At 39.0% G+C, this 14,085-nt stretch overlaps 1 protein-coding gene across 1 annotated transcript in view; it reads left to right on the top strand.

The window, feature by feature from the left end:
• LOC116634725 overlaps positions 1–14,085 on the top strand; it is a 75,991-nt gene that overhangs the window by 7,267 nt on the left and 54,639 nt on the right. The window contains exons 6-11 of the mRNA XM_032408267.1: positions 67–261; positions 1,365–1,518; positions 2,771–2,928; positions 6,220–6,372; positions 8,111–8,212; positions 11,674–11,835. Coding sequence (XP_032264158.1) covers positions 67–261; positions 1,365–1,518; positions 2,771–2,928; positions 6,220–6,372; positions 8,111–8,212; positions 11,674–11,835 — 924 coding nt within the window. The remainder of the gene's footprint in view (positions 1–66; positions 262–1,364; positions 1,519–2,770; positions 2,929–6,219; positions 6,373–8,110; positions 8,213–11,673; positions 11,836–14,085) is intronic.

Raw genomic sequence — 14,085 nt, 5'->3', positions numbered from 1 at the left:
TTGGAAGCAAAGGACACGAGAATAAGGCTTGCAAATAACCATGTTCTGTCTCTGCATTACTCTTAGAAACAAGTTGCCTACATTATGCAGGAGTATAATGATGCCGTTCAGAGAGCTGAAAGATTGTCTGTTGCACGGGAAAACTTCCTAATGGGAAAAAACAATCCTTCTAACTTAGTGACACAGGAAGACCTGACTATTTACACAAAGTGGTTTGTGTGTCACCTACACTCACTCAGGACTATTCACCACTACTTACAGGTGTGTGAAACATAATTATGTGATGGTGTGGTACCCTCCCATGATGGTCAGCATTGTTTTTTCATACCTGTCACCTACTTTTGGATTGTCACTGTTTCTGTATTCTACTTACCCTACAAATGACAGGAAAATAATGAGCCACTAGCTTTTTTCTTTGAAACCTTTGAAAACTTTTTCTTTTGAAATCTTGCTCTAATGAAACCACTCCATTAATCTAGTTTTCTCAAAGATGTCTCTGTTGTATTATTTCATATTCACTCTGCAAGTTCTTGTTTTCATCATCTTGTTGAGAATTTATGAAGTCCAATTTAGATCCACTTTTTTGTTCAGCAATATCTAATGAGGGTCTAATATATGCCAGGTAAATGTCCAGGGCCATGAAGCAAAAATACGGTCTTTGCTGAAAAGTAACTGGGTCCCAGGTTGGTAGGAAAATGGGCAAGCAAATAGTTAATGGAAATACAATGTGGTAAGAAAGAATAGAATAAGTATAAGCACAGAGTAAAGAGAGTCACAGAAGAGAAGCCCTAACCCAGGCCAGAGGCATCAGAAATGAGTGATGTGATCCTATTTTCATTTTAGAAAGATTATTATTTTGCCACCTAAATCTTTTCCTACTCCTCTATGGCTTATCTCAGTGATACCACCATCCACGAAGTTACCCAAACCAGAAACTTGACCATCATCCTAACTTCACCCCTTCCCCAGTCAGTCACTATGGTGTCTACCTCTGAATCCTCTCTCCCCAGTCACGTGGTATAATAACACTCTGCTCATAAGTCTCCGTTCCCCACTAAACTGTAAACTCTTTGAGGTTGGTCCATGGCTTAATTCTTCTTGGTATCCCTAGCACCTCACACAGTGTCTTGTCCATTAGGGATGCTTGATCAGTGTAGACCCACTTGGAGGTTAAGGTTGCTTAACATTGGTGACTGCAACAGGTGTCTCAGATCTAGATTTAGCACCCCATGTTTGAGCAGTTTACTATCAGGCCCAACTATCAGGTTCCTTTATCAAAGCAAAGGGCTGCCCCTGAACCTAAGTCTAGAAGCTTCTGTGAGAGTAGAGTTGACATTTGGCCTCTTGGTGATGCTTTTCTGTAGTCCCTCCAGTACTTGCCCATCTCCAAAGTGCTGAGTGTAGCTGTTGATGAAGTCCCTGAGGCTGGTCAGGAGAATGAAAAGGTCTGTGTCAATGACATGAACCCTAACAACCAGGGTTCTGCATCTCCAGGCTCGGTGGATACCAGCATTTCAGGTAAGAAATTAGTCTTCTTTCCCCTAAGGTAATGTGGAGAAAGAAGATTGTGGCTTTGCACATGTGTTATTTTGTCACTTGATCTTGCTTGAAATTTTTCTATATACCAAGAAGTTATATCTTCTTAATAAACAAATATTTAGGGGCGCCTGGGTGGCTCAGTCGTTAATCGTCTGCCTTCGGCTCAGGCCATGATCCCAGGGTTCTGGGATCGAGCCCCGCATCGGGCTCCCTGCTCAGCGGGAAGCCTGCTTCTCCCCCTCCCGCTCCCCCTGCTTGTGTTCCCTCTCTCGCTGTGTCTCTCTCTGTCAAATAAATAAATAAAAAATCTTTAAAAAAATTTTTTCAAAAAAAAATAAACAAATATTTAATACTTTCTGATGAAAAAAATATGCACTTTTCTTAGCCATTATTATCTCCATCCTTATAACTGGCAAATAAAGAGAGAGGAAAAGAAGCAATGAACTTGAAGTTGGGAGTACTGGGTTCTAGATGTGTTTCTGTCAGGGCTTCACTGTGGGCCTGCATGTTTAGGTCATTTCATCTTGTTGGGCTTCAATTTATTCATCTCCAAAATAAACCTTGCAGATTAAGTGATATCTAAGATCTCTTTCAGTTTGAGTGTTACATATTTGAAAAATAATTTCCTTATCTGAATCAATTTAATGATCTTCCTGTCCTTATCTTGTGTTATAGATGACTAAGAAACCTAATTAGATTTCTACTCTGAGTGACATATTTGCTTAGGATATGTACAGAGTGACACAGAAGCACCTGAAGAGACAGCCAACCTAGTTGTGGGGAATCAGGGAAGGCATCTCAAAGGAAGGGAGTCCAAATTGGGTCCTTAAAAATGAACAGAAGTGAGCCAGGCAAAAGGAGATAAAGGCTCTCACCTTCTTCTAATTTGTTGTTTAATTTATAAATCATGCTCTTAGTTTACCACAAAGGACTATGGGTAGTTCTCCTCCCACTAAGTCATTCTTCAAAGGGTCTGTTGTGTTTCTCCTATAGGCCCTGTGAAGGTGAGTGGTTTTGCTCCCTCCCCCAGAAATCCAGCACCAAATGTTTGTCAGATAGGTGTGGCCCAGTGTGGTGCAATCTGTAAATTATAGCAGAGAAGGTTGGACAAAGCAGAATGGCCCTGTCAGCAGAGGAGATCCTGCCTCAATTTCATCTCAAAGGACACTCCATTTTCTCTCCCTGACTAGTGTTTATTGGTCTTCATGCTCTTGATTTTGGATTGTTTTAGGGCTGACAAGAACAGAAGCTGTTTTTTTCCTGCCCCAACACACGACTGAAAGAGAAGAACTGACACCTCAGCTGGGGCTCCTGCTCTCCCATTTCAATATCCCCTATGACGTGGAAGAGCTGAGAGATCCTGCTCAGGAAATGGAACTTTTTAACTTGGTACTTGATGGACACTTTCTTATACAAAGATAGGTGTTCATGAAAGAAAACACTACTATTTGCCACAAAGTTGGATATCTCTCCTGCCACAATTGTTTCTAGAGTGATAAAATATAATAGTAATAGGTGAGATTTAGATTGGCAGTTGAACCTCCCCTCTGTTAAGAGAACTGGGACCCTTGAGTATACAACGCAGAGGGATTGCAGGATTGATTTTTCTGCAGAATTTAAAGAAAAAAGTAGGTTAGAGTCCATAGTAGATGATGTAAATGTAGCCAAGATTTGGCAGAGTTGCATAATGGAGTTGTCTAGAGTTTCGAGCCCTTTGATTCTCACAATGTGTTGTAATAGCTCTCCTATTGGCAAAATGCTTTATATATTCAATACAGTTTATATTGCATAGTGATTTTTCAAGTCATGCAGTCTGCTCTGCTGTAACACAGTGTTGCACTTCCTTTAAAAAAGCCTCATATTAACAAAAGCCATGTTAAGGGGCGCCTGGGTGGCTCAGATGGTTAAGCGTCTGCCTTCGGCTCAGGTCATGATCCCAGGGTCCTGGGATCAAGCCCCACCTCGGGCTCCTGGCTCAGCGGGGAACCTGCTTCTCCCTCTCCTTCTGCCTCTCCCCCTGCTCATGCTCTCTCTCTCTGTATCTCTGTGTCTCAAATGAATAAGTAAAATCTTTAAAAAAAAAAAAAAAAAGCCATGTTAAAACTTATTTCAAAGGGAAAAATAGGATTATGTATAGACAGTTTCAAGTTTATAATATAAAGTTTTCAGCCAAAACATCCACAATAAAGATATTTCTCTAGCTCTGGGTATATAATATTTGCAAGTATATATATTTGCTAGGTAAAAGTAGTAAACTGATTTAGCCAAACAGGCAAAAATCAAATCTGAATGTTTTTGAATGCTCTTTGTGTAAGAAGGAGCCACTGTCTTCTCTATCACCACTTGCCTTGACATTCAGGTTTCACTTCCATGTGTGCTTATTCCACATGATTTTACTAGGATTATTTCTGTATGTAACACAGGCTCTTTACACTCCCTGAAACCGGTGGTATCACATGTCCTCCAGTTTCTTTGAAGGTGATGATGTTTTAGCTCTTGCCTTTCTTTTCATTATCTCCAGCAGCACTATCTACAGAAGAGCGCTTTTTTTTTTTTTTAAGATTTTATTTGTTTATTTGAGAGAGCAAACAAGTGTGAGCAGGAGGAAGAGGGAGAGAGAATCTGAAAAAGACTCTGAGATGAGTGCAGAGCCCAACAGAGGCTCAATCTCATGACCATGAGATCATGACCTGAGCTGAAACCAAGAGTCAGATGCTGTAGGCACTAGCCACCCAGGCGCCTCTACAACACAGCGCTTCTATGCGAGTATCCTTACCCTCATTATCAGCAAGTGTTATGATAGATGAAAACTGGAATTGGAATACGATGGTGTTTTAAAAGAGTCAAAATAAATACAAATAAATTATAACACAGTAGACTATCGTCAATGATAACAAAAAAACATGAGGCTGTTGAGCAAACTTCTCCCCAAAGAATAGCTTGTTTCCTTATATAGTGATAGTTTCCACTTCTGACTTTCTTATAATACTATTATGTGCAATGCTTGTGCACAGTTTGTTTGTTTGTTTGTTTGTTTCAATGTGTAGGAAGAGTTCTTATATTTGGGTACTATTTATTCTGGTTCTCTAATTCCTTAGAGCAGGATAAGCAAAGTATAACCTGTAGTCCACCACCTGTTTTGTTTTGTTTTTTAAAATAAAGTTTTATTGGAATTCACCCATACCCATTCATTTACATATTATCTTTGACTGCTTTCATACCACAACTGCAGAGTTGAGTAGTTGCAACAGAGACCTATGTATGGTCTGCAAAGGCTAAAATATTTACTATCTGGCCCTTTAAGAAAAACTTGACCACCCTAGCCCTAGGCTAGCACTGTCCGATCTTCCTGCATTGATGGACATGATCTGAATCTGCACGGTTCAGTATGTTAACCATGCAGCTATTGAGCATTTGAAATGTGGGCAGTGTAACTGAAGAACTAAATTTTAAATTTTATTTAATTTTAATGATTCACATTTAAATGTTAAACAGCCACATGTGGCTAGGGGCAAGAACATTGGATAGCACAGCCCACAAGGTACCAGCATTAACTGGAAGAATCTTTAGCTCTGTGACTCATTAAACTTGCTCTCTCATTCCAGAAACCTTTGTTAAGGCCCTAGTATGTGCCAGCACCGTGGTAGGATCTCTGTGCATGTGTGTGTGTATGTGTAATAAAATATATATAAGACTGACCATTTTAACCATTCATAAATGCACAGTTTAGTGGAATTAATTACAAACACATTGTTGTGCAACCATCACCATGTGGTTGGTTCTTGAGATTCATAGTCTGTGCCCTCAAGAAGTTCACCAGGTAGTGGGGAAATCATGATGTAGTGTGGCCAGTGCAATGAGGAAGGTGCTATCACAGGCTCAATAAGCCTGGGCCCACTCTAGAGAAGGAAGGAAGAAGTGTTCTACATTTTGGCAGGAGAAAATTTATGTCACAGAAAACACTATTAGCCTCAGTCAGAAAATGAGAGGTGAAGGAATTGGCTGAAGTACCTTAAAGAGTTTTAACAGGTCCCAGCATTTGGAACCTTCTCTCTAGCAACATCCTGGTTAGAATTCTGGAACAAGGATTTATCTGACCTTTAGATTTTCTTTTTTTTTTTTTTTTTTTAAAGATTTTATTTATTTATTTGAGAGAGAGAGAACGAGAGACAGAGAGCATGAGAGGGAGGAGGGTCAGAGGGAGAAGCAGACTCCCCGCCGAGCAGGGAGCCTGATGTGGGACTCGATCCCGGGACTCCAGGACCATGACCTGAGCCGAAGGCAGTCGCTTAACCAACTGAGCCACCCAGGCGCCCTAACCTTTAGATTTTCAAGTTTACCAGGTGGCCAGAAAAAGTGAATGTATTTCTAATGGTGGACAACTTTGCTTCCCATTTAGGGTCCATCTCAAAACACATATAAATAAATATATTACATAATTTCCAATCTTTGGAGCAGATATTCAGAACAAGTAACATACACACACAACTGTGGTAATGAGCTGACTGCATACACGTGCCTCACAGCTGTATACATTCAACGCCTGTTACTGTCAGAGTTATGTTTTATGAATTAGTTTAACTTCAAGACTGTCTTAAAGGCAATCAATTGCTGTTTTTGAAATGGCCTACAATCTGAGACTTTTTCTGGGTTCCATACTCTCTTCTTAATCCTATTTAGGTTTCCCTAAAATTTCAAAGCATCTTCATGGAGCAACAGAGAATGCAAACATTTCCAGATTATAATGCAGAGATAGCTAAAGTGGAGAATTTGGGTTTGGCAGGACCTGGTATGGCCTTGAAAAAGAGAGCTAACTGGACTTCCTTTATAAAGGTAAGGAGACCTGTGGTGACAGTCACCTGTCACAAAGTATCCTCCAAGCAGGCCAGGCAACCTGGCAGCACCAGGTCTGTCACGTTCCTATTGTCCCCTCTTCAACGCCCTAAGCACACTGTCCCCTGGGACCAAGGGTAGGTGCCTGGCCTTGTACACCAGGTTCCCGCAGCTCCTTCCTGCCTTGGGTCTACGTTGAAGTTAGCCATGTTGACCTGCCTTCTCTGGAAAGTCCCCATCCTCCTGTACTCTCTGTTGGGTCAGAACTCCATTCTTCTCGTTAGTGATCTTGGCTACTTGGCTAGAACCAAGAATAACACTCAAGGGTATAATTGCGTTGTATAAATCCAGCTTTTGAGTCAAAAACTATTCACTGAGTATATACTATGTGTCAGGAATGACCCTTGGTTCTGGAGATACGCAATTCACAAACAATGCGCAAGTAAGCATATTAAACAAGGTGATTTTGGGTAGTGGTAAGTATAGTTGATCCTCATTGTTTGGGGCAGCTCTTCTATAAAGTTGCCACAAACATTGAATTAACAAATACTAAGCCATCTCTCCTAGGGGAAATACAAGGTTAGGTTCATCAACTGATGGATACATAACCTTGCTTTATGTGTATTTCTGTTTAAATATACTTTAATACAGGTTTTTGATTCATTAACATTGATCTTATGGCCAATACCACTATAACTCATGCCCAAAGCTTATCAAACATAAATATTTCTTCCATAAGACATATCACAGTCTTCCTGTGCTTAGGAACACTAGGCAACACTTCAGCACTACACTTAGGGGCCACTTTAAACATTGAAACCACCAACAAAAAACACAAAAATATAGAAATATATCACTAACTAGACCACAAAAAGGACACTTGTTTATAGAATGAGAGCTGAAAAAGAAGGTTGAATGTTGCCTTGTATGACCTCAGCTGGGAATGTGGAGTTGGGTGATTCAAATTTTTCACCATTTTTTGCATACCCATGAATAACCAGAATAGATCTGCCAGGATTGATTTTGGGGTTACAAATAAATTTTAGTGAGAAAAATTTGCAAATACAAAATCCATGAATAATGAGGATCAGCTATATTGTGTAGGAAAGAAAAGTCTTACGTGATAAAGATGAATGGAAGGAAAGGAGAGAAATCAAAGATTACTCCTAAGTAACGGGGCTTGAGCAAATAGGTGATTGGTGTAGGGAAAGCCAGACTTTCTGTTCTAGATTTTTACATTTGCCTTCCACCTATAGATATCAAGGAGATAGTTGGATATCACATACTGGAGCTTAGAGCTAGATATAAGTTTGAAAGTTATAAGTATACTGATGTATTCAGAGCTTAGAACTAAATTTTGAAATATGCCCTGTTAACGGGTAAGGTAAAATTTTACATGTGGAGTCTTTGAAGGAGAACTTCTCTTGCCCTATAAGTCAAGTGTGGTGTCCTACGCTGATGGATTTAGGGTCCCTCCTGCTCATGGATGGTGCTGTGTCATCACAGATGAAGCTAATGCATCTCATAGGCCAGGCACCAACAGGAACTGCCCTGCCATCTCCCTCCATGGATCCATGGACCCATGAAGACCCTTTCCAAGACTTCACATGCTCTAACAAACTTTCTAGCACTAAGGCTAAATCCCATTTCAGAAGGTCCTTGAATCTCTTTGCTTGCAACTTTTATTGAGAACTATTTTGTTATGTTGTAACTTTGTATGAACATGTTTGTCCACTAGATTAAGCCAAAATGTGATCCTTGGCAAAAGAAGATGTTGACCAAACTAAAAGAACGGAGAAGAATAGATGTATTAATGCAACTCCAAGCAAAGTTTTTGAAGGTAAGAAAATTGCCATCTTCCCTTGTAGATAAAATTCTTGCTAAAATCATTCTTAGAAAATTGAATTTTCTTTCCTTTTTAAGAAATGTTAGCCACGGATTCTCTATGAAGACTTTTTTGGAACTTTCTAATCTAATTGCCAAAATTTTATAATACTGTTAATTTTCAATAGAAAGTAACAATTTTTCCAGCTTTGGCACTAAGTCTCTGTGTGATATTGATCTAATCGCACAATCTCCTTGAGTTTGTTTCCTCATCTGTGAAATAAAAATACTGGATGAAATTATCTTATTTTTACTGTGGTAAAAAGCACATGGGATAAAATTTCTCATCTTAATCATTTTAAGTGCACAGTTTAGTGGTGTTCAGTATATTCACACTGTTGTGAAACCAATCTACTGGAACTTTCTCATCTTGCCAAACTGAAACTCTGTACCTATTAAACAACAATTCCCTACTTCCTCCTCCCCACAGCCCCTAGAAACCACCATTCTACTTTCTGTTTCTGAATTTGACTACCTTTACCTACCTCATATAAGTGGACTCATACAGTATTAGTCTTTTTATGACTGGCTTATTTCACTTAGGACAATGTCCTCAAGATCTATCCATGTGGTAGCATGTGACCAGATCTCCTCTCCCCATTTTTTTTTCATGAACATTTTACCAGCTTTATTCATAATAGCCAAAAATGGAAACAACACAGATGTATTTCAGGGGGCAAGTAAACTAATCATGGTACATCCCGTACCATAGAATACCAGTCACCTGTAAAAAAAAGAACAAACTAGTGATATACCCAAGAGCCTGGATGAATATCCAGAGAACTCTATGAGTGAAAAAGAGTCAGTCCCATAAAGACTGTAGGAGTTCATTTATACAATGCTCTTGAAATGACTAAGTAGAGAAATGAGGACAGATTCGTGAATTGTAAGGGTTAAGGGGAGACTGGTGAGGAAGGGAAAGGAGTATGGCTATAAAAGAACAACAACATAAGGGATCTTTGCGGTGATGGATCTTTTCTATAAGTTGACTATATCAAAGTCAATATCCAGGTTGTGATACTGTAGTATGGTTTTGCAAGATGTTAACATTGGGGGAAATGGAGTGAAGAGTACATGGGACCTCTTTATATTATTTTCCCCCTCTTTTCTTAAATGGTGGTAAAATACACATAACATCAAATTTACTATTTTAACTATTTTTAAGTGTATAGTTCAGTGGCATTAAGTACATCCATATTGTTGGGTAATCATCACCACCATCCATCTCCAGAATTCTTTATCCGGCAAACTGAAACTGTTTACCCATTAAACAATAACTCCTCATTCTTCCCTCCCCCTAGTCCCTGGCGACCACCATTCTAATTTCTGTCTCTATGAGTTTGACTACTCTAGGTACCACCTATTGGTGAAATCAGACAGTATTTGTCATTTTATGACTGGCTTATTTTACCCACCCAGGTTCACCCGTGTTGTAGGATATATCAGAATTTCCTTCCTTTTTAAGGCTGAATAATATTCCCTTGTGTATATCCACCACGTTTTTAAAAAATCTATTTACTTGTTGATGGACATTTGGGTTTCTTCCACTTCATGGCGGTTGTGAATAATGCTGCTATGAACATGGATATGTAAATACTTTTTTGAAATCCTGCTTAAAAATCTTTTGGATATAAACCCAGAAGTAGAATTGCTAGATCATAAGGTAATTCTGTTTTTAATTTTTTGAGGAATCTCCATACTATTTTCCATAGCAGTTGCAGCATTTGGCAATACTACCAACAGTGAGCAAGGGTTCCGATTTCCCTGCATTCTCACCAGCACTTGCTATTTCCTTCCTTCCCTCCTTCCTTCCTTCCTTCTTTCCTTCCTTCCTTCCTCCTCCTCCCCCTCCTCCTCCTTCTTCTTGTTATTAGCCATCCTAATGGATGAGGAGATAATCTCATTTTGTTTTTGCTTTGCATTTCTCTGATGATTAGTGATTTTGAGAATCTTTTCATATGGTTATCAGCCATTTGTATATCATATTTGGAAAAATGTCTATAGAAGTCCTTTGACCATTTTTTAATTGGGTTATTTGATTTTTATTGTTGTTGTTGAGCTGTAGGAGTTCTTTATATATTCTGGGTATTAACCCCTTATCAGATATATAATTTGCAAATATATTCCCTCATTCTATAAGCTGCCTTTTCACTCTGTTAATTGTATACTTTGATGTACAGAAGTTTTAAAGTTTTATATGGTCACATTTGTCTATTTTTGCTTTTTTTTTGCCTGTGCATTTGGTGTCATATCCAAGAAATCATTGCCAAATTCATTGTTATGAAGATTTTCCCCTGTTTTTATCTAAGATTTTTGTAGTTTTAGGTCTTATGTTTAGATCTTTAATCCATTATGAGTTAATTTATTGTATATGGTGGATGATAAAGATTTAACTTCATTATTTTGCACATGGATATCCTGTTTTCCTAGAATCATTTGTTGAAGAGACTGTCCCTTCTCTGTTGAATGGTATTAATATTCTTGTCTAAGATCATTTGACCATATACTTGAGCATTTATTTCTAGGCTCTCTATTCTATTCTGTGGTCTATATGCCCAATTTATTCCAGTACCACACCATTTTGATTACTGTAGCTTTGTAATATGGTTTGAAAGCAGAAAATGTGAGTTCTCCAATTTTGTTCTTCTTTTTCAAAATTACATTGGTTATTTGGTGTCCTTTGAGATTTCATATGAATTTTAGGATGAATTTTTCTACTCCTGCAAAAAAATGCCATTAGGATTTGGTAGGGATTGGACTAAATGATATTTGAAGTTCCTTGTGATATTAAAATGACTGAAATACCATAATACATGTATCGCTGCTGTTGAAATTCAACTCTGTGACTATTATTTGATCCTTTACCTCCAGAAGAGAAGGAACATTTATTCAGTACCTATTACATGCCAGGCATTCTTGCAGCAATCCTGGGAGAGACATCATTAGTGTTCTTATTAGATTGACTTGTCCTGCTCTGTGTGGTGAAGTCAGGATTCCAGCAGAGATACAAGCTAAGGCCCGTGTCCTTACAAATCCTGTGCTTTCCTCATACTACCCAGTTTCCTCTTCCTCCATCTGCTGGCAGCTTCCTAATAGCAAACAGAGTTTGTACCCAAAATGATGGGTGTTTATCTTTTTATTGGTGCCACCGCACTTGTGGGGGTGCAATCTGCTATTGTGTTTAGAGGGTTGTCACAGAATTTTAAATGAGCTGCTCTGTGTATTTAAATACTTACAATGTTGAATGGATGGACATACCAAAGGGAATCGTGATGTTTGAGTCTGATTTTATTTTTTAACTGAATAAAGCCCCACCTGGGGCTTATTTCTTATTTGTGTATATATGACCAAATTCTTGCTGAGAAGAAGGGAATAACCCTTTACTGAACCGTTCCTTTTCCTCTTGTTCTACTTGAGATTTCCAGGCCTGAGCGAGTAAAGCAAGTGCTCCAAGACCATGCTGCAAAGACAGTCATGCTGGCTCCATCTCATCCAACTTTCGTGGCTTCCCAGGGTTTGCATCAGTGCAACTATGACCACATCTGGGAGAATATTTATAGCAACATCAACCTCTACCAGGTATAACAGGAAGAAATAACCAACATGCCTTTCTGGTCAACTCACTATCTGTGTGTAGACCTTAGACATTTACTTTGGTAGTTTTTCAGAGACCCTCCCCATAAAGGCTTCATTACCCAGCCAGGTTTGTTTTTGTTATAAAAAAGATCAAATGCTAATTAAAAAGAGGGATATAAAGAGGTATAATATAAGATATTGCTGCTGGGACATATACTTAACCACTACATACCAATGCAAAGCTGCACACTCTAGTGCTAAACACCAATAAGCTGGACAATTGTTAAATATTGTGAGTGTTTAGAGGCAAAGTGGTCCCCCCAGGGTTCGTTCTTTTGGGAAAGGCCTTTTGAAGGAGGAGGAAATTGAACTGGGTTTGAAGGAATCGTGGGGCTCAGGGAAATGGTGGTGGAGACGGAAGCACATTATGTAGGAGGGAAGCATGAACAACAATGCAGAGGAGACACTGTGTGTGGAGTGTTCAAGGCCAGTTTGGTGGAGTAAAAGATTCATGTGGAAATATGGGGAAGAGAAGTTTTTTTAAGGGGGAGGAGAGAGAAAGTTATGAATGTCCATAAATTTCAGACAAAGGAATTTGTGCTTTATCCTATAAGGGAAGTGATATATACAAAGTTGTATTTTTTAGGAAGATTGATATGGCAGCAAGGTGTTAGTTGGATTGGAAGAGGGAGAAATTGGAGGCAGGGAAACCAACTAGATAGCTGCTACATAAGATAGGCCTGAAGTTTGACAATGAAAGGCAATTTCTTACACAAACCTATTGGATATTTGTCTTTACAATGGTACTATCACATTTTTGAATAATCTGCTATTGTTTGTTTGTTGCTCTAAGGGAAGAGTTTTATTTCTTTGTTTATTTAAGATGGAAAGACTCAATATGTTTATGGTCTGGGAGGAATGAGCAGTGGAGAAGAAGAGATAGAAGATATGAAAGGGTAAATTTGAGAAACAGATGACCCTGGCCAAAGAGGAGGGGATGGGATGAAGAAACCAATTGAAGGAGTAATTTTGAGAAAGGGAGAGTGGCATCACTTCCCTTGAGGTGAATAAGAATTGTCAGGTACAAAAGGATAAGATGTGCTCACTTGTACATGGCCCTGGCTGTCTAAGAGAGAGAGAGGAGAGGGAGAAGATGGCTGCATTAGTGAGATGCAAGATGGAAGTAACATGTGAGGAGGTGGGTTACTGTGGGAAATGCCATAGGGCCACCAATGAGAAAAGAATATAAGGATGACCGTGTAGCTAGAGGGCCCAGTTGAAGTAAGAGGGCATGACTTTTAGTGAGCCCAATCTGCATAATAATCCTATTATTTTCACCCCTAAAGATAATTGTAGAAATTATACATAAAGTCGAAGGTATGAAGAAGTTTAGTAGAATGCTAGAGAGGAAGCACTGTCATGGTCCATCATCCCAGGCTGGGTATGGGAGAAAGTGAAACCTAAATGAGTTACAGATTGGCTGGAAGCAAACACATAAGTACATGCATGTGTACACACGCACACACACACACACACACACACATACACACACCCCAAAACTTCTATAACTTTTCAGCCTGTTTAGATAAGGATCTGGAGAATCTAATAAAAAATGAGTTGGCCAAACAGATCAGGAACAGAGACAGCATATCATGGCATGGATCTCCCTGGCCTCTGAATTCCCTGACAGGCATGCAACTACCAGTGACACTCCTCAGCTAGCATCCTGCCAGAGTTGAGAAAATGGCCACATTTTTCCTATCCATTGCCATTTCACAATGAGGTATATGTCACCAGGAAGACCTTATACTAATACGGGGATTTTTTTAAAACATTTTTTAATTTAAATTCAATTAATTAACAGATAATGTATTATTGGTTTCAGAGGTACAGGTCAGTGATTCATCAGTCTTATATAATACTCAGTGCTCATTACATCACATGTCCTCCTTAATGCCCATCACCCAGTTACCCCATCCCTCCACCCCCCCCTCCCCCCAGCAACCCTCAGTTTGTTTCCTGTGATTAAGAGTCTCTTATGGTTTGTCTCCCTCTCAAACATTTGTCTTCTTCACTAGACTTGGCACCAAATGATTTTGTTGTTTAACAAGTTCATGAATTAATAAAGGAAACCATCTTCAAAGAATAAAGTAAAACTGTAAAAGGAAATATTCTTTCCTCTCTTCCCCTATGATCCTCTGTTTTGTTTCTTAAATTCCACATATCAGTGAGATCGTATAATTATCTTTCTTT

The sequence above is a fragment of the Phoca vitulina genome, unplaced genomic scaffold (genome assembly GCF_004348235.1).
Source record: "Phoca vitulina isolate PV1807 unplaced genomic scaffold, GSC_HSeal_1.0 scaffold9, whole genome shotgun sequence".
Classification (NCBI taxonomy): Eukaryota; Metazoa; Chordata; class Mammalia; order Carnivora; family Phocidae; genus Phoca; species Phoca vitulina.
Note: the sequence above shows the minus strand (reverse complement) of the source record. Positions and strands in the feature narration are given on the sequence as shown.